Source organism: Oncorhynchus clarkii, chromosome 11 (assembly GCF_045791955.1).
Source record: "Oncorhynchus clarkii lewisi isolate Uvic-CL-2024 chromosome 11, UVic_Ocla_1.0, whole genome shotgun sequence".
Taxonomy (NCBI): domain Eukaryota; kingdom Metazoa; phylum Chordata; class Actinopteri; order Salmoniformes; family Salmonidae; genus Oncorhynchus; species Oncorhynchus clarkii.
Window position 1 is genome coordinate 24,199,621 of NC_092157.1, and position 24,682 is coordinate 24,224,302.

The window sequence follows — 24,682 nt, forward strand, 5'->3', positions numbered from 1 at the left end:
TCACTTTATTCTCGGATTAGCTGTTTTTTTGGCACCATGGAGCCTGCCAGGCCCGGCCACTGCCCCAGGACATCTATGTCCATGCAGTTTAACCATATCATGCTGTCTACCTGGGTCCTGAACCCATGGGGGTGTCAGTGCAGAGAGGGACTGGAACGACGGGAGGAAACTCCCCTCTCGAACTGTTTCAGGCAAGCAACTCCTCTCATCCATCCCAGCTTGTGTGACGGAAGCCAAACGTAACTAGGACAAACCCTTGACCGACAAGTTCCAAACCTGACTTTTTGCCAACCGGTGGTCGAGCCCTCACTGGTCAACCACCTCAACCCCAGTGCCTCGTCACTGAAAGGCACTTCCTTCTGTGGTAAGATGGACAAATTTTTCGCATTTATTTGCCAAAATGTTTACGTGTTCTGTACAAGCATTGAACGTTTTTCCTTACTGCTTGCCTACCAATCCGATATGATGCTGGAGATGCATAATCTTTTAGCAAATCTAACCCAGACTTTTGCGATGAGATCTGTGTCGTCACAGACCTCTACCTCAGATCCTCCAGAGGCACCATTCAAGGCTGTGGCTGTGCCATGAGCCTTGCAGTGGTGGGGTGGAGAGCCTTGTGGCTCAACTTTTCCAGCCTGTTGGACAAAGCGAAAGCACATTTCCTTGGCCCTCCTGTCAAGCCATCCCACAGACCTGGGAACTGTGGCTACCCGGCCTACCCTCCCCGAGCCAAGGCTTCACGGCAGGGAGAGGGCAATTAGCTGAATCCCCCAGCAACGCAGCAGAGACCGAACCCACAGGGGTTGACAGTGGGGAAAATCAAGGACCCACCCAGCTGATTTTTTCCCTATATGCGGGAAGGGGTACACCCCCTGCAGCAGAGAGGGGCAGCCAGCAGTTCATCTCTGTGCTCCTGGAGCTCATGTCCTTGCATTCGCTCTCAAGGAAGATGAGGGGAATCCACTCTACCTCTGAATGCCCTCTCTGACACGACTCCCCCCCCCCCCCCCTCGACTCTCGTTCAAGCAGCTGGGGCAGGACAACAAATTGGCAGTCGCGACCAACCACTGTCCCTATGTTCCATTGTGTCAACACTGCCCTTGTCAATAAAAAAGTATCTGCTGTATCCAGGTGTCATACCAAGGACACAGAGCAAAAATTGTGAGAGTCTACTGACCTGTGGGCTACTCGCCACAAGAGCAGGGAACTGGCGCGCATGCGCAGTCCAGCCCTGGGTCTGGTCCATGGTGACAAAGGGGTACAGACTGCAGTGTCGTGTCTTTGGCATCATTAAACTGAAGACTTATTTATCAAATAACTCTGTTATTATTATTACGCGAAAAAACTGATTAATCATGTAACTGTAATTAACTAGGAAGTCAGGGCACCAAGGAAAATATTCAGATTATAAAGTTATAATTTTCCTAATATAACTTTCAGATATTAATATCTGATCACTTAGTCTTCTGATTAATGAAGTCTTCTTTACCTCACGTTAGTCTCATTCCAAACGTCGTAAATTGTTGGTTATGTGCACAAACCCTGTCTTCACTATGAGTCATCCATACATCAATTGTCTTAAATCATTTATTTACTAACTAAGTAATTCACAGAAATGCATAAACAAACAGTAGATAGTTACAAGGAAATGATAACAGAGTTTCACTAGTGGGCTAAACCAGCATCGCGGCTTGGTGTACAAAAGGGAAGTGGGGGTCAACTGAGATGAGACACTGGAAAGTTGATAATTATAACAATTAAAATGCTAATCCTTTGCACATGAACGCTCACTGATTCGGGAACAATTGCAATCAATATATATATTTACGTTCAGTGTGTCATCGGGATCTCTGTTGAAAAGTTTGTTCTGTTGGAGAGTTTGTCCGCTCTCTCTCTCTCTGTCGTGGTTAGAAAGAATAGTTCAGAGTGACATTCATTCATGTCGTTATAGAATAGATGTTTTGGCGGTTGTCGGTCTTCGCGTTCAATGATACCGAATTCCTAGTGGCAGACTAGTAATTAATATCAAATACTTGTTCTTATTCTGTCGGTATCGATAGTCTAAGAGTTTAACCACGTGGTATAGTTAAAAGATTCAGCCATCTACTCAAACCTTAGGTTTATGGTCTCCTCTCAAACCTTGGCCCTCTCGTTATCGAGGTAAGCTGGTCTGCAACCTTTGTCCTCTCGTAAATTGAGAGAACCTGTTGAGAAATTCTCAAGGTGGGGGTTTTATTCGGAAGAGCAGAAAGGGGCCTGTCCCAGGACGCCAGACCATAACTGTGCTCATGTGCGGTCCTCTGATTTAGTTCAACTCCAAAGGGAATTTGATTTTCCTTCATTAAACAGTCCAAAATCATATTACACAATTTCACAAACAGTATCATCCTCACTCATTCATCTTATACAACAATTAGATGTAAGCCTCATATCTGAGGCTATTGTATAAACAGCGTTATGGTAATGTGGCCGTATTGTCTCCCATGAGTTTCACAAAATTGTACCAAACGGACCAGTTTGTAGCTGGATTCTTCGCCGATCTTTTATACCTTCTCCAGAACACAAATGTTGTTCGGACCTCAAGTTCTGTGAGGTGGAAGAAATTATTTTGTTCTCTCTATGAAAACTCACTCTCTCTCTATTCATGAGGAGATAATCTCCTCCAGGAATTTACAACCTGAGGTCGCAGCAGACTGAGTGTATGAGACAGAGAGAGGGGGATTGTGCTCGCTGTACCCAAAGAGGGCAACGCCATGACAGCAGTTTGCTATGAGACCACCCGTTTTCAACTGCATTTTGGAATCAGTGGTGATTGGCGACTCAGCATGCATACTAGAGCAGGAAATCGCCTGTCTATTAAGCAAAGAGGCTATCAGGGCAATATCAGCGGCAGAGAGCCACCTCGGCTTCTACTCCCAGTACTTCCTGCTTCCCAAAAAAGGTGGAGGGGTAAACCACATTCTGGACCAACAGGGCCTCAACAGCTATCTGAAAATGTTCACGTTCCCCTATGTTTACATTCAACATTCTGTCTTGGTTCACATCAGTCGACCTGTAGGACACTTATTTTGACATAAGCATCCTGACAGTTTCTAAGGTTTGCTTTTCAAGGCACAGCCTACAAGTAGCTCCATAAACATTCAGCAAATGTATAGAGGCGGCTCAGTCAGAGTGAGGGAAGAAGGCTCATCCAAGGCAGGCAAGCTTCGGGTAGCGGAGATCATTCTCCTGCTGTACGACGAGCCCTGGCAACTCCCGTTATGCAGGGATCTTTTGACCCAAGCGAACTGAGAGATTTTCCACCCTCACCCAGACACCATGGCCTGGCCCGTGACAGGTTAAATTTGGATGTAACAGGCCTGCAGCTTGGAGTCATTGAGACTATCCAGAGTGCCAGGGCCCCTTCTACATGACAAGTGGTGCCTTTTTGAGAAGTGGTGTGACCAAAAACAGATCATTCCTTACAAATTCTCTGTATCCAAGTTTTTATGCTTTTTTGCAGTACCTTAGGCATTCCCCACTGTTAAGGTCTATCTAGCTGCTATCTCGGCCTGTCATATAGGCTTTAACAATAACAGTAGGAAAACACCCCTCATTATTGTTTCATGAAGGGGCAGTCCACGTACCTCCAGTATCAAAAACTTTGCTCCATCTTTTGGCTATTTCACGGCAGCCTTTTGAGCCTCTGGAAAGCGTTGAGATGAGGCATCTCTCCTTAGGACCGCTTTACTGGTCGCCTTTATGTCCGCAAAGTGAGTGAGTGAGCTGCATGCACTATCAGCTCACTATTCGTGTCTACAGTCTGCCCCGGGCTTTTCCAAGGTTTCTTTGTTGCCCAACCTCGTCTTTATGCCTAAGGTCAGCGACCTTGGCTTTCCACCTGCCACCCTTCACTTCTACGGAAGAAGAGCATATCCATAATTTGTACACTTGTATACTTGGATCGAACAAGAGCTTTGCACAAAAGCGACCAACTCTTTGTGTCCTGGGCACCTCCTTGCAAGGAGGCCCCTCTCTTGTCAACGGTTATCACATTGGATTGTGGAAGCTATTATATTGGCCTAAAATAGCAAGGGCTTACAGCCTGTAGAGAGTCTGAGGGCTCACTCCAGAGGTATGTTTACCTCTTGGGAACTGTTCAAGGCATCTCCTTACAGGAGATTTGCAATGTGGCTTGTTGGGTATCCCCTCATACTTTTATGAGGTTCTACGAGTTAGACATCATTGTACCTTCTTTGGCGCATATTGTCCTCAGTGTCGTGGCCTTTGAGGGTTGATACGTTGAGACTACCTGGCTTTGGAGAGCATGCTTGCGATACGGGAGTTGGCCAAAATCCCACATGTGAGATATGTGGGATTTTTGAAAGAGAACTCAGGGTTACTTTCGTAACCCCGGTTCTCTAATATTATGAGTGAGATATCTCACTGCATTCCCCTTCTCGCAAGAGTGTGAGGAGTTCGGAATGCTTGAAAATGACTAGAGGGCGGGCGAGTTGCTCCTTATTGTGAGGGGAGGGGCTCACCTCATTTGCCACTCGACCTGTCTGTCTCCAACAAATGTGTGCAATTGGTTCTTTGAGCTTCTGAGATTCAGGTCAATCCCATATGTGAGATATCTCACTCATTATATCAGAGAACTGGGGTTACGAAAGTAACTCAGTTTCCTGGATACAGATTAAGCCTAGTCCTTGACTAAACAGCAATCTCACTGGAGAATCGCTGTTGAAGGTGCCGTTTAGTCCAGGATTAGACTCAACCTGTTTAAGTGAACAAAAGAAGATGTTTGATGATAGCGTTATTTCCCTGGCCCATAGCCACCTCAGTCTCCGGACTCTGATCTATCGAGACGGATATAGATATAAACTCAGCAAAAAAAGAAATGTCCTCTCACTGTCAACTACTTTAATTTTCAGCAAACTTAACATGTGTAAATATTTGTATGAACATAACAAGATTCAACAACTGAGACATAAACTGAACAAGTTCCACAGACATGTGACTAACATAAATGGTATAATGTGTCCCTGAACAAAGGGGGAGTCAAAATCAAAAGTAACGGTCAGTATCTGGTATGGCCACCAGCTACATTTAGTACTGCAGTGAATCTCCTCCTAATGGACTGCACCAGATTTGCCAGTTCTTGTTACCCCACTTTTCCACCAAGGCACCTGCAAGTTTCCGGACATTTCTGGGGGGAATGGCCCTAGCCCTCACTCTCCAATCCAACAGGCCCCAGACGTGCTCAATGGGATTGAGATCCGGGCTCGTCGCTGGCCATGGCAGAACACTGATATTCTTGTCTTGCAGGAAATCACACACAGAATGAGCAGTATCGCTGGTGGCATTGTCATGCTGGAGGGTCATGTCAGGATGAGCCTGCAGGAAGGGTACCACATGAGGGAGGAGGATGTCTTCCCTGTAACTCACAGCGTTGAGATTGACTGCAATGACAACAAGCTCAGTCCGATGATGCTGTGACACGCCGCCCCAGACCATGACAGGCCCTCCACCTCCAAATCGATCCCGCTCCAGAGTACAGGCCTCGGTGTAACGCTCATTCCTTTGACGATGAACGCGAATCCGACCATCACCCCTGGTGAAACAAAATCATGACTCGTCAGTGAAGAGCACTTTTTGCCAGTCCTGTCTGGTCCAGCGATGGTGGGTTTGTGACCATAGGTAACGTCGTTGCCGGTGATGTCTGGTGAGGACCTGCCTACAACAGGCCTACAAGCCCTCAGTCCAGCCTCTCTCAGCCTATTGAGGACAGTCTGAGCACTGATGGAGGGATTGTGCATTGCTGGTGTAACTCGTGCAGTTGTTATTGCCATCCTGTAAATGTCCGGCAGGTGTGATGTTCGGATGTACCGATCCTGTGCAGGTGTTGTTACACGTGGTCTGCCACTGCGAGGACAATCAGCTGTCCGTCCTGTCTCCCTGTAGTGCTGTCTTAGGCATCTCACAGTACGGACATTGCAATTTATTGCCCTGGCCACTGCAGTCCTCATGCCCCCTTGCAGCATGCCTAAGGCACGTTCACACAGATGAGCAGGGACCCTGGGCATTTTTCTTTTGGTGTTTTTCAGAGTCAGTAGAAAGGCCTCTTTAGTGTCCTAAGTTCTCATAACTGTGACCTTAATTGCCTACTGTCTGTAAGCTGTTGTGTCTTAACAACCGTTCCACAGGTGCATGTTCATTAATTGTTTAAGGTTCATTGAACAAGCATGGGAAACAGTGTTAAACCCTTTACAATGAAGATCTGTGAAGTTATTTGGATTTTTACAAATTATCTTTGAAAAACAGGGTCCTGAAAAAGGGACGTTTCTTTTTTTGCTGAGTTTAGTAGATTATAAACCTGTAGAAATGCAGGTAAGTAGTCAGGTGGTGGATTGGTAATGAATCAAAAAAGATTTTATCCTACTGACTAGCTTCACTGACCTATATTTAGCTTGAAATTCCTGTGACATGTTTATTTGATATGTTGTAAATGTCACTTAATACATTTGTTACAAATTGGTGTGTGCGCGCAGGGGTGGGGGTTTGTCAAAAAATATTTACGTGTAATTTTGCTGACAACCAACTTGTAACAAATGGACCTATGAATATAAGTTGAACTTGAGCTCAGTTGACTTATGTGTCTAATATGATCCATTCCAGATGAGAGATGTCATTGGGGCAGCCACCACAGGCCAGACCTACTTTCGTTCCTCCATGGACAACACTGTGTATTATATGGTGTCAAATAACATCCCCAAACTGTGCCAGAACAGAATACGCACCTGGTACAACTACACCTGGGACGCCCAGGGCATGCTGGGTAAGGAAACTCTCAGGCGGCGTCTCAAGTGGCACTCTATTCCCTATTTGAGACGCAACCTCAATGTTTTACTTCAAGCATTAAAGGTAGACTCTACAAAATGACGTTGCCAGGAGCAGCACCAGAAACAGTGAGATGAGCGAGATGCAACACTTCGCTCTCCCACAGTCACACACAGTATCTGTGCATGTGCACGGGTTTGCTTCACACGGTGTACAGCGTGGTATAACAGTGGAGAAGTTGAGCCTCGCGCTTCAACACTCTTAGTTGTTCCAGAAATTGACCCACTATGCTGTTTACTTTCTGCATCTACATCATATCGCCGAGTCTACCTTTAACAGAGGCTCAGGTCTAAGTGAATAAGAGTTCTGTTCGATAAAACATCCGTAATTACCTGTGTATTTATGGTTCTTCTTGCCTGCCTTTAGATGAGTCTGAGCTGCTGGAGCAGATGCCTCTCGTCATGAGGACAGCCATTGCTGTTGACATTAACCTGGCTACCTTCCAGAAAATTGATCTATTTAAGGTACACACGAAAGCATGTATGCAAGCACACTAGTGGTGCGTGAGTCCGCTATGTGATAAAGTGAAAATCTGAGGCCCTAACCCGACCCTAACCTGCTAATATAGAACATGCGCTATAGGCTACAGTCAGAGACTGCGGAATTATTTTTTGAAAGGGGGTGCAGGATTGTTTTGGTCCTGATTTAGATATGTTTCTGTTTATAATTTCCAATATTTTTTGTAGGCTATTTGTTAGTCAATGTGTCTATAGTTAGATACATGTAGCTTTTCTTTTGACCTTATATGTTGCCCTAGAAGACTAAATAAACCCTTGCTCACCAGAATAATATCAATAATCGTTACAATGAATGATTCAATCTAGTTGACATCGATAAAGTTCTCTCTGTCATCTCTGCTTCTTTCGCGGAGCAAAGACGTTTAGGGACCTGCGATAAAATGCAATACATTTTTTACTGGAAATATTTTCTGTGGAAAATTTCCAAATGACAAATATTTGACCAGTTGTAAGGACATAGAAAGCTGTGAAAACGACCCAACATGTTTCTGGTAATATTTCAGGTTGGATTGGAAGCATATTTTATGTGGTTGAAATACTATCAGCTTTTATGATGCTGATAACCTCTACAGACATTATCTAACTGCGAATTCACATTCTCTCAAGATGGTGAAAGAAATAAATCACTCCACTCCTGTTCCCAAGTCAACATTTACCCTACATTTGGTGTATCATTTTAATGCAAGACATACTTAATTCTGCAGTAGTTAATATTAAGGCTGTGTGACAGGTTATAGACCTACAGTCAGTGTCCAGATTTCTGTTTCCATTTAGCCCATCTGAACAGTAGGCTACGGTTCCCTTGATGTGCCATAGGCCTATTTGAAGCTACCAGCTCTCACAGTCTCACTTCAGAATTAGACGTTCATCCATGTTTCTCTCAAATGTCACATTTCAAAGTTGTTCCAAACATAACATTTCCAAGTGATTAAGGTTAAGTTTAGAAATTAACTCTGAAGGATATGAGTCAACCCCGCGCATCACTAACACTCACACACACACACACTTACAAAAAAGCACAGACAAACATTAGTTAAAGGAAAACTCCACCCAAAAACTATATTTCAGTATTTGTTTCATTAGGCCATTGTTGATATAGGCCCAACATATTTTGCATGTCAGCAATCAAATTTTCAAGATATATAACTTTCAAAGTACAGAAATACAGCCAGTATGATGCATTTAGCATCATATCTTGAATTTTCCTTTAATCAACCTCACAGAAATGTGTACATGTAATACCTTGTGATGCTTTAGTCTATGATGTTGAATTGTATTTCCTCAGGGTTGTGATAACCAGATGTTGGTAGACATGTTGCTGAGGCTTAAGTCTATTATATATCTACCTGGGGACTTTGTGGTGCAGAAGGTGAGTTTGTGTGTGAGTGTGTTTTATTGACTACCTTCTCTATCTGCTGCTGTGGAAGCACTTCCTTGACCATGTCAAACATAATCCTGTCATCGCTGGAGGTGAAATTACGTAGAGGGAGAGAGGGAGAGAGAGAGATAAAAAAGGGGTGATAGAGAGAGAGACGCAGTCATGGAATTAGCTGTTTCATGTAGTCTATAAAGGAACTGTTAAATACGGTCAGCTCACACTATTTCGTCCGCATAGGGTAATATTGGTAAAGACATGCAGTATACTCAGCTTTTTAAAATCATCTATATGTGTGTATATTTGGTTCCCCATAGGGAGATAATGTTAAAAGAGATGTACAGTGCCTTCAGAAAGTACTCATACCCCTTGATTTATTCCACTATTATTGCACACAGAGTGAATCCATGCAACTTACTATGTGACAATTGTCATAACTCTCCTGTGACGATCTGAAGGATCGGGTTACAGCGGGGTCCGCTCTACAGCATGCTCTCTCTCATAGAGGGGGAGAGCGGAAAGTAGACTGTTTTATGGTCTGTCATAAAATACGCTGTCCCTATGCTCTGTAGTGTTTGAGGTTGGAATGTAAACTATGGAACACAGAGAGACCCTTGGCCATCAAAAGATTGAATAATGATGTTTCTATTTTTGAGAATGTGGGAATGGTCCGTGGACACTTAAGGGACAGTCATGTCGAGTGTGTTTCATTTGGTGACCTAATGAAGGACAGGAAACACACATAACTGTATCTCTTAAAGTGTACAGTCCCCACGTTGGAATGGCTACACTTCTACAGGCCACGTAGACCATACAGCTGTAGATTTGGCTACACGGCTGGAAATGGTTCAACTCTGAGACTATCGATCACTACAGAATTTCCTAGACGTGTATAATTACTAGTCTGAAGCGAGAAATTACAGTTGAAGTCGGAAGTTTACATACACTTAGGTCGGCGTCATTATAACTCGTTTTTCAACCACTCCACAAATTTCTTGTTAACAAACTATAGTTTTGGCGGTTAGGACAGCTACTTTGTGCATGACACAAGTAATTTTTCCAACAAATGTTTACAGACAGACTATTTCACTTATAATTCACTGTATCACAATTCCAGTGGGTCAGAAGTTTACATACACTAAGTTGACTGTGCCTTGAAACAGCTTGGAACATTCCAGAAAATGATATCATGGCTTTAGAAGCTTCTGATAGGCTAATTGACATGATTTGAGTCAATTGGAGGTGTACCTGTGGATGTATTTCAAGACCTCTTTGCTTGACATAATGGGAAAATCTAAAGAAATCAGCCAAGACCTCAGAAAAATGTTTGTAGACCTACCTTCAAGCAATTTCCAAATGCCTGAAGGTACCACGTTTATCTGTACAAACAATAGTACGCAAGTATAAACACCATGGGACCACGCAGCCGTCATACCGCTCAGGAAGGAGACTCGTTCTGTCTCCTAGAGATGAACGTACTTTGGAGCGAAAAGTGCTTATCAATTCCAGAACAACAGCAAAGGACCTTGTGAAGATACTGGAGGAAACAGGTATAAAAGTATCTATATCCACAGTAAAACGAGTCCTGACAGGGCACTCAGCAAGGAAGAAGCCACAGCTCCAAAACTGCCATAAAAAAAGCCAGACTACGGTTTGCAACTGCACATGGGGACAAAGATAGTACTTTTTGGAGAAATGTCCTCTGGTCTGATGAAACAAAAATAGAACTGTTTGGCCATAATGACCATTGTTATGTTTGTAGGAGAAAGGGGGATGCTTGCAAGCCGAAGAACACCATCCCAACCGTGAAGCACGGGGGTGGCAGCATCATGTTGTGGGGGTGCTTTGCTGCAGGAGGGACTGGTGCACTTCACAAAATAGATGGCATCATGAGGGACTAAAATTATGTGGATATATTGAAGTCTTCCCTAGCATACTTCCAAAGTTGTGGCAAAATGGATTAAGGACAACACAGTCAAGGTATTGGAGTGGCCATCACAAAGCCCTGACCTCAATCCTATAGAAAATATGTGGGCAGAACTGAAAAAGCATGTGCGAGCAAAGAGGCCTACAAACCTGACTCGGTTACACCAGCTCTGTCAGGGGGAATGGGCCAAAATTCACCCAACTTATTGTGGGAAGCTTGTGGGAGGCTACCCGAAAAGTTTGACCCAAGTTAAGCAATTTAAAGGTAATGCTACCAAATACTAATTGACTGTATGTAAACTTCTGACCACTGGGAATGTGATGAAAGAAAGAAATGCTCAAATAAATCATTCTCTCTACGATTATTCTGAGATTTGACATTCTTAAAATAAAGTGGTGACCTACTGACATAAGACATAGATTTTTAATTGCATTAAAAGTCAGGAATTGTGAAAAACTGAGTTTAAATATATTTGGCTAAGGTGTATGTAAACTTCCGACTTCAACTGTACGTAAGTCTAGTACGAGAATACTGACAACCGCGGAACTATCTATTCTATGTAACGACCAACGGTAGGCCTGACGTATCCATTATAACAGACACTATCCAGAGCTGCGGAGAAAGCTACAACCACAAAGAACATTGTGACTTCTGGGGAAGTTAACCAGAGACTCTCTGATGAACTGACTCTCCAGCAGACGGACCGGTGATTCCAACAGAGAAGACAGCAACGGCATACGGGCGTAAATATATACATTGCAATTATTCTCGAAAAAGCAGCCGTTCATGTGCAAAGGATTATCATTTCAATTAATATAATTATAGACTGTGTATAGTGAATCCATTTAGCCTTGCCCGCTCTCTCAGTCCCCACCCCTTTCCTTTGTCTACCAAGCCGTCATATCGGCTTTGTCCTCTAGAGACTTTGTCTTTGTATCATGTAGTAACCCAAATATCTATAATCTGTGTGATTATTTAGTTAGTTAGTAAATCTGATTCATGATTTAGGCTAGGGTTCATGCAGGTCTCCAAGGGTTTGCGACGTTCAGTAATGAGTACTGATGAGGTAATAATAATGAATTAACAGAAGACTGTAATTGATCAGATTTTAAAATATCTTAAGAGTTATATTCTGTAAATTATAACTCTGTAAATCACCATTTTCCATGGTGCCCCGCCTTCCTAGTTAATTAATGTTTGCATGATTATTTCAATCACGTAATAATTAAACCTAGAGAACTGATTTGATATAAATAAGTCTTCACATTTAATGATTGCCCAGACACGACACAATTTTACTCCTGAACTTATTTAGGCTTGTCATAACGAAGGGGTTGAATGCTTATTGACTCAAAACCATTCAGCTTTTCATTTTTTATTCATTTGTTAAAAATTCCACTTTGACATTATGGGGCTATTGCCAGTGACACAAAATCTAAATGTAATCTATTTTAAATTCAGGCTGTAACACAACAAAATGTGGAAAAAGTCAAGGCGTGTGAATAATTTCTGAAGGCACTGTACATCATGGGGTGTGAATACTTTCTGAAGGCACTGTACATCGATAGCATGACAGTTTTCTGTCTAACTATCTTATCCCGTAGGGAGATATTGGTAAAGAGATGTACATAATCAAGTCTGGAGCAGTACAGGTGGTTGGTGGACCAGATAACTCCATCGTGTTCGTTACACTGAAGGCCGGCTGTGTGTTTGGAGAAATCAGGTACAGAACAGAGCTCTCCTGTGAACATGAAACAATGGGCTGCATCTGAAATGGCACACTATTTCCTACAGTGCACTATTTGACCAGGGCCCATATAATAAGGCTTTGTTAAAAAGTAATCCTCTATGCACTCTAATCAAAAGTAGTGCACTATCAGCCTCCCGGGTGGCGCAGTGGTTAAGGGCGCTGTACTGCAAGTTGTGCACTATGTAGGAAATAGGCTGCCATTTCGGAAGCAGACATGGTGTAGCCTACACCAAGACGCCTTGTTGTGAGTTTATATTATACAATTGGAGTGTTTCTCTTCAACAGTCTGTTGCAATCGTCTAAAGATGGCGGGAACAGGAGGACAGCTAATGTCAAAGCTCACGGCTTTGCTAACCTGTCCGTCCTGGAAAAGAAGGATCTCTTTGAAATTCTGGTCCACTACCCAATGGCTCAGAAGGTTCTGGCCAGGAAAGGAAAGTAAGAGAGGAGATTGGCTGTATTATTGGTACTGCATTGGATTAGTTCCTAGTTTTAATCTAAGATAATTGGTTAGTAGTAGTAGTCTCTTGTAGGGGAAACATTTAAAATGCTAAAGAATACTGCTTCCCTGCTAGCCTTTATCAATACAAATATGTATTTGGATAATCCATCTATACGGTAATAGCTCATCAAACTCTATTTATAGTTTATTGAGCTACAGATGGACTATTCAAATAAAATGTTGTCATGTAATAGAGATATACCTGACTCCGTTTTGACTCATTCTTTTCCAAGGAAACTGATGAAGGCGAAGGGTCCAGCTGCTGCTAAGGCTGTTGAAGATAAAAAGAAAGGACTGGCGCTGTTCGGACCCAAACCCCCCACTCCTAAAATGCTGCGTGTCTTTGGGGGCGACAAAGGCTTTTTGGAGAAACTCAAGGTAAGAAACATCCCTTACTCTCACTTTGACCTGTTGTTAACAACAGGTATGTACCGTATATGTTCAGTTACAGTTGATAATGTACAAGGCAACTTTATAAATACTGTTAGTGGCTCAAGCTGGTTTGTAATCTACTGTACTGTGTTGTGGTTTTCTTTCTCTTGTAGCATGCCACTCAAAATCATAAAGATTGAGAATATCAAACTGCACCGTTTCTCATATGTATTACTTTTGTGGTGAATTTACAGTGCATTATTGTTCAATCCCCTCTTTACTCACAGCTGAATGAACAGTATGTGAGTGTGTGTACAGAACACTATTTTGAGGGATTCGTGTAAGAGGGATACAACTACCCTCTCGCATACTATCCTTTAGAATTGTTTAATCTTTCAAAAACTTTATTAAGATGTGCAATAATTAAAGAAGTGGAAAAAACGAATATTTCTAGAAGTGTTTTGATCATTTTTCTTTTCATATCAATTATAAATTATATTTCAGGTTTAGAAACTGTTTTTTTTTTTTGGACCAATCACGATTTGTATTTGCCGATACACAACTCATGTAGTTTGTGGTGACAGTTATGGATGCAGTGCCAATCAAAGGATTTATTTTTCTGTGTAACGGGTAACAGTTTAGCTACGAAACAAGCTACTTAAGTGACATTTAATACGATCTGTCTGCTTTGTAAGATACACATTTACCTAAATAAATAAATTCTCATTTACTAACAACTGCATCAGTTCCATAGTATCATATTCTTCTTCGTGATCTATTGTGTGTTGTGTTGAATAGTAGTTGAATGTGAAAGCAAGCCAACCATGGAGATCTCAGTCCAATAATCCCCTTATCCAGGGTGGGACATTGTGAAGTCTTAGCTAGGAAAGGGGCGGGACATTGTGATGTTTAATTAAGTAAGTGGTCTCCTCTCTGTATCTGTCCCCAGCTTTAACACACAGTAAGCAGTGAAGCTAAGAATAACCCAAATAGGGCCTCCCGGGTGGCGCAGTGGTTAAGGGCGCTGTACTGGGTTCGCGCCCAGGCTCTGTCGTAACCGGCCGCGACCGGGAGGTCCATGGGGCGACGCACAATTGGCCTAGCGTCGTCCGGGTTAGGGAGGGATTGTCAGTAGGGATCTCCTTGTCTCATCGCGCACCAGCGACTCCTGTGGCGGGCCGGGCGCAGTGCGCACTAGCAAAGGTTGCCAGGTGCACGGTGTAGCCTCCGACACATTGGTGCGGCTGGCTTCCGGGTTGGATGCGCGCTGTGTTAAGAAGCAGTACGGCTGGTTGGGTTGTGTATCGGAGGACGCATGACATTCAGCCTTCGTCTCTCCCGAGCCCGTACGGGAGTTGTAGCAATGAGACAAGATAGTAGCTACTACAACAATTGGATACTACTAAATTGGGGAGAAAAAGGGGTAAAAAAAAACAAAAAAAACAAAAAAAAAAAAAGAATAACCCAAATACTATATTCACTTTAACATAGCTGAGTTTAGCCCCTACCTAAGAGTCACAGTGCAATTACTTTACTATTGTGTATTAAGAAATGTACCCGAATCTGGTGTTAAACCTATTTGAAGTTTGTTGATCAACTCCTGGACTTCTCTGATTGATCAATTAATTGATTTGACTTAATTGTCAATTATCCAAACCTACTGCCAAGATTGCTGCAGCCATGGACAAGAAACAAAATGGCCTCCTACGGTAGAGTTGCTGCTCATTCAACACCTTTGAGTAGAGTACATTTACCAAACAATCCAACGTCACAGGAAGAGTGTTGGAGATGTGAAGCAGCCATAGGTGGCAGTGATAGCTGCTCTTTGTTGACCCATCCCATAGGAAGAGTGGAGAAGTGTGAAGAGCAAAGGGGGAGTTCCTATGAAGGAATTAATGGAACTGGAGATTAATTACCTGAGGCAGGCTGTCGCTCCGACTGTCAGGCATTCAGGGTTAGACAGTTGGTTAGACAGAGGAGAGAGTCTAAGGATCAGATCTGTTACCCTGGATAGGCTCGCCGGGTTCTCTGTTGCTCACACTGCCCACTAGCCAAACAACCACCATGTTTGGCAAGCTCAAAGCACTGTTCTCGGTGCCCGAGCCACCTCCGAAGCCGGATGCCACTGCTGCTCCTGCCACGGCTCCTGCCCCCGCACCAGCTCCCGCTCCTGCCCCAGCACCTCCAGCAAAGGTAAGGCATCGCCTCTCTTTCCTAAACACTACAGTGGGATATATCATTGAAAGTGTTTGCCGGCAGGATGAATACTTAAACATAGGGGTAGAAATGTATTCATTTTTAGAGCAGTTGAATAAACGGGGCCTATATTATTACCACTGATTATATAGATATTGTGGGACTTTAGTATAATGACTGGCTGTTATTGATGTATGTAAATGTTGTTTAGGATTGTTTCTGAATGTCTTAAACTGTACACAGGATTAAATGGCCCTAAAGATGTAATATAATATGGTTGACATATATACAGTCAACATACAGTTTGACTAATTAACCTTATCCCATGACAAATTGCTCGAAACAATATTGTCTTTATATTTTATAACGCTTGCTGTTTACCAAAAAAGTGGTAGGGCATCCAGTCTGCTGTTGTTTGAATCCCAGATGGCCCCTTTAAAGTGGACAAAATGTCATGTTCTAAATTAATATTAGATTCAACAGTATCTCTCAGTGATTGTGACACTGGGCAGTGACTCATGAGATGGTGAGATGGACTGGACAGCAAACCATGTCAACTGAGTCAGTCGGATTAGGGAAAGCCTCAGGTTGAAACAGGCTGGACTCTGAAGCATTGAAATCTCAAATACCTCCTATCAACAGTATAGCATAGCACTAGGGTTGAGAAGCACTTATAGCCTGCGTTTCAGGCTGAGTAATTGGCCTTTGTAGAGGAGAAGATGTTGTCAACCAACATGAGATGAGGTGTAACCAAACATCATAATGGCGTTTAGAGGGGGGGGGGGGGGCGACACGACTCTGACCTTGCAGGGGTCCAGAGAAACTGTGTCACTTCGGTGAAATCTGATCCTAGATCAGCATTACTCTAAGTCTGTTGGTGAATATGGGCTATTGTTTTTAGTGAGATAACAGCGTTGTTTTCCCAGGAAGAGGAGAAGCCTGCAGAGAAAAAGGATGAGGAGAAGAAAGAGGAAGAACCTAAGAAGGAGGAGGCTAAACCAGCAGGTAAGTTTGTTTGTTTTCATCTAGCATTTTCTCTTGCTTCTATATGATATTGAACTTGCTCAGTTTGTGTCATATAATACTCAAACACAAGGGGACAGAATTAAGACTTTTCATTGTTGGCGTCTTGGCTGTGGCATACCCTCTGTCCAGAAATGTTGCAGCCACAACATTAACGAAGTCTCATTCTATCCTCTTGTCTATCGATTTCCTGGAACTCCAGGAGATGTATGTTAACTGTGATCTCTGCTTTATTTTACCCAACAGTACTATATATAACAATGGGCTGGGTTTCAAGTAAAGAACAAAATCAAAGCAGAAGTTGAAGGTTTCTGGCAAAAAAAAGCGTATGTTTGATTTGGGATCCAGTTGAGTTTATTTTTGTGTAACTAACAGAGTATACTGCAAACAAAACATTTTTTGTTGATTACATTATTCCAAAAATACTTTTCCTTACACTGGGAATCTGGCAGACCTCTAAATTTGATTTTAACAAGGCCCAAACTCCCAAAGTGATTGTGACATGTGAAGCTTTCGCTCCCTGATTCTTCAAAATCCTCCCTTTCTCTCAGGCTCTCATTCAAAGATAGTAACTTACATTTTACTCCATCATATCATTCAATTATTTTATTTAGTAACAACTAAATTTGATTCCATGATATAATTAAATTGGTTTGTTTATCCTATCATTCCAGTTAACTATTTCAATGCTGAGGTGAAAGATAAGCTAATGTTTGATCTACCTGTGTTGTTGAGACATGAGTGCTGGTTTGGGATGTAGGGCACACATGACAGCCTGCTCCCTAGTCCATCTGTCTGTTCCTATACATCAGCAGCAGAAACAACACATGTCCACTCCCTCGGCACCTTTTCTCTTTCACTAATCCACATCTCAGAGACACACACTGACACTCAGTGCATTCTAGAACAACAAATGCTTCATTTATGTAATGGCAGTAAGCAATTCCATTACTTTCAGATGTTGTCATGTTGTTTTTCCCCTAAGTAATATATATTGAGTATACAAAGCATGCTCTTTCCATGACATAGACTGCCCAGGTGAAAGCTACGATCCCATATTGATGTCACTTGTTAAATCCACTTCAACCAGTGTAGATGAAGAGGAGGAGACAGGTTAAAGAAGGATATTTAAGCCGAGACAATTGAGACATGGATTGTGTATGTGTGCCATTCAGAGGGTGAATGGGACAGACAAAATATTTACATTCCTTTGAACGGGGTATGATAGTAGGTGCCAGGTGCACTTGTTTGAGTGTGTCAAGAACTGCAACCCTGCTGGGTTTTTCACGCTCAACAGTTTCCCGTGTGTATCAAGAATGGTCCACCACCCGATCCATCCAGCCAACTTGACACAACTTTGGGAAGCATTGGAGTCAACATGGGCCAGCATCCCTGTGGAACGCTTTGGACACCTTGTAGAGCCCATGCCCCAAAGCATTAAGGCTGTTCTGAGGGCAAAAAGGGATGCAACTCAATAATAGGAAGGTGTTCCTAATGTTTGGTATACTCAGTGTATGGTCTTAAGTTTCAGTCTCTACTCACGTTCTACACTGATCCACTTGCTCATATTATCTTTTGTACACTACCCATAGATCCTGCCCCAGCTCCAGCCCCAGCTCCAGCCCCTGCCCCTACCCCAGCCCCAGCCCCAGCCCCGGCCGCTGCCCCAGCACCTGCACCTGCAGAAGGGGACAAACCCGCTGATGGGGCTGAAGGGTAAGAACATGAATAACACCTGGCTGTGAAACTGTCTATGGGCTATTAGTTCAGCCAGTACACCCCACAGGAACTGCCAAATAGGGGTAGTAGGACATCACAAAGTTGTTAAAGAGATAGGGGAGAACCTGGGGAGTGAGAGAGAGTTCAAACTGGGGCTGTTCATCTAGTGTGATGAGATGTGTTAATAATAACCTCATTTTATGTGTAAAATGAGAAAAAGCGTATACATGTTGTTGTCCGTACACCGCACAGTAACATGTAGACTAGTCTCTTCCCACAACTGCAGTGGCTGTGGCTGTTGCTTGTGGGAAGACAATAGTCTACATGTTTACAGTACTAAGGACAACGTAAGCAAGATTAGAAATAGACTATTAGTTCGGTGTAGGCCTATATTGTGTCTGCAGGCAGCTGCTTAGCAATGGCTTGATGTTTTCCCTCCTCACTACAGAATGACTTGCAGCTTGTGACTCCCAAAGTAGCTGAATAAGATTATGGGATTATGGGTATTTGTGATTTAAGGAGGTCAGGGGATGGGTGGCGGTAGTTCACGTGTAAGTTTTATTTGAAAAGGTTTTCTTTGCTTTCTCTCTGTACTGTAGCTAATTTCTGACTTCAAAGAAGTAGGCTAACTTTTACAGTGGAATAGTCGCTGGTCTTGATTGAAAGAACTTGTATTCTGTATTTGGCTTCTGTAAAGGCTGATTTCACATACAGTGTGTGTGACTTGTGCTGAAATCCGATTTCCTTGTTGAGGTACAGCCAAGTAAAAACATAACGGAAATCCCACCTGCTTCTATTTCTGGCTATACAGAGTAGTAAGCTCCATACCTCTTAATGTGTGTGTGTGTGTTTTCTTAAATGCTTCATCTGGTATAGAATTCTTATAAGATGCTAGTGGGAAATATCTTTAGGTACAGTGCAGAGAAACGAGAACCATTCCTGCAATGGAATTATTTATTTGATTTGATTTGACTGACCAAAGTGCCCTCTAGTGGCCTCATAGGTGAAATGTCAATAATAATTTTCATAATTAATAAACAGTATTTCGAAGAATATGCTGAAAATCAGCTGTTTCTATGTCAAACGGTTTTGTTATTTTTCAGTCTTCTGTGATGTATATAAAAGTGTAATATTGGGATGCAAACTCAACATTGAATACATTACAATTCTATATCTGACATGGTACAACCATGTATGTGATGTGTATACTTTTGTTTCAAAGTAGAATAAATATGATGTGTGAACCTGATTTAGCCCACTGCAAGTAAATTAAAAAGGGACAGAAAATGTGAATACCAGTCCAGTGCAAATACAGCATCTTCTCAGAATATATTAGGGATATACAGTACAGATGGAAAGTATTCTTAGTTTCCTGGCACACCTGGCAATTACTTTGTAACCAACTAATCACTAGCACCAGGATTACCTCCAGTGCGCCTGGAGAGAGCACGAGAGAGAGAGACGGCGATTATCTGAGACGGCGATTATCTTTGTTCCTAGTACTAAGATGGCAGGTGGGTGGTATGCTGCTGTGCTGAGTATGACTCAATAGGTCCCCATGGACAACACAGACATGGTGGTCCCACTGCGTTTACACAGGCAGCTCAATTCTGATCTTTTGCCGAATTATTGGCGATCTGATTGGTCAAAAGACCAATTAGCTGCAAAAGATCAGAATTGGGCAGACTTTGTAAACACAACCATAATGATTGCGAGGAGTTCTGTGAATTTAGCGAATGCAGCTCTGTACACCCAGGATCAAATCTAGGCCCTATCTAATACCATACTGTCGGGCCAGGTTTCCGACTTAATTTGGCCCAGGGGTGGTTTTATTTGGCCCCCCAAGTTTTCTGTAGGAAACAAATCATATATTCTATACCAGTCAAAAGTTTGGGCACACCGACTCATTCCAGGGTTCTTCTTTATTTTTACTATTTTCTACATTGTAGAATAATAGTGAAGACATCAAAACTATTAAATAAAACATATGGAATCATGTAGTAACCAAAAAAGTGTTAAACATATATATTTTATATTTGAGATTCTTCAAAGTATCTACCCTTTGTCTGGATGACAGCTCAAAGCAAATCAAATCACATTTTATTGGTCACATACACGTGGTTAGCAGATGTTAATGCGAGTGTAGCGAAATGCTTGTGCTTCTAGTTCCGACAGTGCAGTAGTATCTAACAAGTAATCAAACAAATCCACAACAACTACCTTATACACACACATCTAAATTAATAAGAATATGTACATATAAATACAGTTGAAGTCAAAAGTTTACATACACTTAGGTTGGAGTCATTAAAACTTGTTTTTCAACCACTCCACAAATGTCTTACTAACAAACTATAGATTTTGCAAGTCAGTTAGGACATCTACGTTGTGCATGATACAAGTAATTTTTGTTTACAGACAGATTATTGTTTACAGACAGATTATTTCACTTATAATTCACTGTGTCACAATTCCAGTGGGTCAGAAGTTTACATACACTAAGTTGACTGTGCCTTTAAACAGCTTGGGAAAATGACGTCATGGCTATAGAAGCTTCTGATTGGCGAATTGACATAATTTGAGTCAATTGGAGGTGTACCTGTGGATGTATTTCAAGGCCAACCTTCAAACTCAGTGCCTCTTTGCTTAACATCATGGGGAAATCTAAAAAATAAATCAGCCAAAAAATTGTAGACCTCCACATGACTGGTTCATCCTTGGGAGCAATTTCCAATCGCCTGATAGTACCACGTTCATCTGTACAAACAATAGTACGCAAGCATAAACACCATGGGACCACGCAGCCGTCATACCTTTCAGGAAGGAGACGCGTTCTGTCTCCTAGAGATGAACGTACTTTGGTGCGAAAAGTGCAAATCAATCCCAGAACAACAGCAAAGGACCTTGTGAAGATGCTGGAGGAAACAGGTACAAAAGTATCTCTATATCCACAGTAAAACGAATCCTATATCAACATAACCTGAAAGGCCGCTCAGCAAGGAAGAAGCCACTGCTCCAAAACCGTCATAAAAAAGCCAGACTACGGTTTGCAACTGCACATGGGGACAAAGATCATACTTTATGTAACAAAAATAGAACTGTTCATTCTTCAAATAAAGTGGTGATCCTAACTGACCTAAGACAGGGAATTTTTACTAGGATTAAATGTCAGAAATTGTGAAAAACTGAGTTTAAATGTATTTGGCTAAGCTGTATGTAAACTTCTGACTTCAACTGTATATGGATGATTGATGGCTGTTCGGCATAGGCAAGATGCAGTAGATGGTATAGAATACAGTTTATACATATGGGATGAGTAATGTAGGATATGTAGACATTATTAAAGTGGCATTATTTAAAGTGACTAGTGATACCTATATTAAATCCATTTATTAAATCTATTAAAGTGGCCAGATATATGAGTCTCTATGTTAGCAGCGGCCACTCTGTTAGTGATGGCTGTTTAACTGTCTGATGGCCTTGAGAGCTGTTTTCAGTCTCTCGGTACCAGCTTTGATGCACCTGTACTGACCTCGCCTTCTGGATGATAACGGAGTGAACAGGCTGTTTGTTGTCCTTGATTATCTTTTTGGCCTTCCTGTGACATCGGGTGCTGTAGGTGTCCTGGAGGGAAGGTAGTTTGCCCCCGGGGATGCGTTGTGCAGACCGCACTAACCTCTGGAGAGCCTTGCGGGTCTGGGCAGAGCAGTTGCCATACCAGACGGTGATACAGCCCGACATCTGTAAAATGTGTGAGGGTTTTAGGTGACAAGACAAATTTCTTGCTGTCTGTGTGGGTGGACCATTTCAGTTTGTCCGTGATGTGTACGCCGAGGAACTTAAAACTTTCCACCTTCTCCACTACTGTCCCGTCGATGTGGATGGGGGGACGCTCCCTCTGCAGTTTCCTGAAGTCCACGATCATCTCCTTTGTTTTGTTGCTGTTTAGTGAGAGGTTATTCTCCTGACACCACACTCCGAAGGCCCTCACCTCCTTCTTGTAGGCCGTCTCGTCGTTGTTGGTAATCAAGCCTACCACTGTGGTGTCATCTGCAAACTTGATGATTGAGTTGGAGGCGGGGTCGAAAGCCCAGGACCCAGTTGCACAGGGCAGGGTCGAGTTAGAGTTAGAGTAGTAATGGTCCAGAATGCTACCAACTTGTCACGCATTCGATATGTAGATAGAATTTAGGAAGCCTTGTTCTCAGATTAGGTTTGTTAAAATCCCCAGCTACAATAAATGCAGCCTCAGGGTATATGTTTCCAATTTAAATATAGTCCAGGGAAGTACTTTCAGGGCCGTCAAGGTATCTGTTTGGGGGGGGGGGGGGGGGGGGGGGGGGGGGTATACACGGCTCTGGCTATAATCGAAGAGAATTATTTTGGTATACAATGCAGTCGGCATTTGATTGTAAGGAATTCTGGGGTCAGGTGAACAATAGGACTTGAGTTCCTGTATGTTGTTATGATTACACCATGAGTCGCTAATCATAAGGCATACACCCCTGCCCTTCTTCTTACCAGAGAGTGGTTGTTTCTGTCGGCGCAATGCGTGAAGAAACCGGGTGGCTGAACCGACTCTGACAACATGTCCCAAGTGAGCCATGTTTCTGTGAAACAGAGAATGTTACAATCTCTGATGTCCCTCTGGAAGGCAACTCGTGCCCTAATTTCGTCCACCTTGTTGTCTAGAGATTGGACATTGGCGAGTAATATGCTCGGAAGCGGTGGATGGTGTGCTCGCCTTCTAAGTCTGACCAGTAGGCCGCTCAGTCTGCCTCTCCTGCGGCGACAGCGTTGTTTTGGGTCGGCCTCTGGGATAAGATCCCATGTCCATGGTGGAGGTCCAAGCAAAGTATCTGCTTCGGGAAAGTCGTATTCCTGGTCATAATGTTGGTCAAATGACATCGCTTTTGTATCCAGTAGTTCTTCTCGGCTGTATGTAATGACACGTGAGATTTTCTGGGCTAACAATGTAAGAAATAATATGGAAAAACGGCATAGTTTCCTAAGGACCTGAAGTGAGGCAACCATCTCTGTCGGCACCATCTAGCTTTTCACACTCTTGGTATTCTCTCAACAAGCTTCATGAGGTAGTCACCTGGAATGCATTTCAATTAACAGGTGTGCCTTGTTCATAGTTAATTTGTGGAATTTCTTTCCTTCTTAATGCGTCTGAGCCAATCAATTATGTTGTGGCTAGGAATGGGTGGTATACAGAGGATAGCCCTATTTGGTTAAAGTACAAGTGAATATTATGGCAAGAACAGCTGAAATAAGCAAAGAGAAACGACAGTCCATTATTACTTTAAAACATGAAGGTCAGTCAATCAGGAAAATGCCAAGAACTTTTAAAGTTTCTTCAAGTGCAGTCACAAAAACCATCAAGCGCTATGATGAAACTGGCTCTCATGAGGACCACCACAGGAAAGAAAGACCCAGAGTTACCTCTGCTGCAGAAGATAAATTCATTAGAGTCCCAAATAAATGTTTCACAGAGTTCAAGTAACAGACACATCTCAACATAAACTGTTCAGAGGATACTGGGGGTGAATAGGGGGGTGAATAGTTATGCATGCTCAAGTTTTCAGTTCTATTGTCTTATTTCTTGTTTGTTTCACACCAAAAAATATTTTGCAACTTCAAAGTGGTAGGCATGTTGTGTAAATCAAATGATACAAACTCCCCAAAATCCATTTTAATTCCAGGTTGTAAGGCAACAAAATAGGAAAAATGCCAAGGAATGAATACTTTCGCAAGCCACTGTATATATACACTACCGTTCAAATGTTTGGGGTCACTTAGAATTGTCAGTGACTCCGGGATGCTGGCCTTCTAGGCAGAGTTGCAAAGAAAAGGTCATATCTGACTGGCCAATAAAATAAAATATTAAAATGGGCAAAAGGACAGACACTGGACAGAGGAACTCTGCCTAGAAGGCCAGCATCCCGGAGTCGCCTCTTCACTGTTGATGTTGAGACTGGTGTTTTGCGGGTACCATTTAATGAAGCTGCCAGTTGAGGACTTGTGAGGCGTCTGTTTCTCAAACTAGACACTCTAATGTACTTGTCCTCTTGCTCAGTTTGGCACCGGGGCCTCCCACTCCTCTTTCCATTCTGTTTAGAGCCAATTTGCGCTGTTCTGTGAAGGGAGTTGTACACAGTGTCGTATGAGATCTTCAGTTTCTTGGCAATTTCTCACATGGAATAGCCTTCATTTCTCAGAACAAGAATAGACTGACGATTTTGAGCCTGTAATCGAACCCACAAATGCTGATGCTCCAGATACTCAACTAGTCTAAAGAAGGCCAGTTTTATTGCTTCTTTAATCAAAACAACAGTTTTCAGATGTGCTAACATAATTGCAAAAGGGTTTTCTAATGATCAATTAGCCTTTTAAAATGATAAACTTGGATTAGCTA

The 24,682-nt window shown here is 42.6% G+C and overlaps 2 protein-coding genes across 2 annotated transcripts in view; both read left to right on the forward strand.

The window, feature by feature from the left end:
* The window catches only part of LOC139420558 (cyclic nucleotide-gated channel beta-3-like), a 30,103-nt gene extending 16,354 nt beyond the window's left edge, over positions 1 to 13,749 (forward strand). Inside the window, exons 12-18 of the mRNA XM_071170750.1 lie at positions 6,658 to 6,817; positions 7,246 to 7,343; positions 8,683 to 8,766; positions 12,304 to 12,422; positions 12,735 to 12,887; positions 13,185 to 13,329; positions 13,497 to 13,749. Coding sequence (XP_071026851.1) covers positions 6,658 to 6,817; positions 7,246 to 7,343; positions 8,683 to 8,766; positions 12,304 to 12,422; positions 12,735 to 12,887; positions 13,185 to 13,329; positions 13,497 to 13,523 — 786 coding nt within the window. The 3' untranslated portion in view covers positions 13,524 to 13,749. The remainder of the gene's footprint in view (positions 1 to 6,657; positions 6,818 to 7,245; positions 7,344 to 8,682; positions 8,767 to 12,303; positions 12,423 to 12,734; positions 12,888 to 13,184; positions 13,330 to 13,496) is intronic.
* Positions 13,750 to 15,302: 1,553 nt separating this feature from the next.
* Positions 15,303 to 24,682, forward strand: part of LOC139420393 (cyclic nucleotide-gated channel beta-3-like) — a 37,128-nt gene continuing 27,748 nt past the window's right edge. The window contains exons 1-3 of the mRNA XM_071170445.1: positions 15,303 to 15,516; positions 16,446 to 16,524; positions 18,135 to 18,258. Coding sequence (XP_071026546.1) covers positions 15,388 to 15,516; positions 16,446 to 16,524; positions 18,135 to 18,258 — 332 coding nt within the window. The 5' untranslated portion in view covers positions 15,303 to 15,387. The remainder of the gene's footprint in view (positions 15,517 to 16,445; positions 16,525 to 18,134; positions 18,259 to 24,682) is intronic.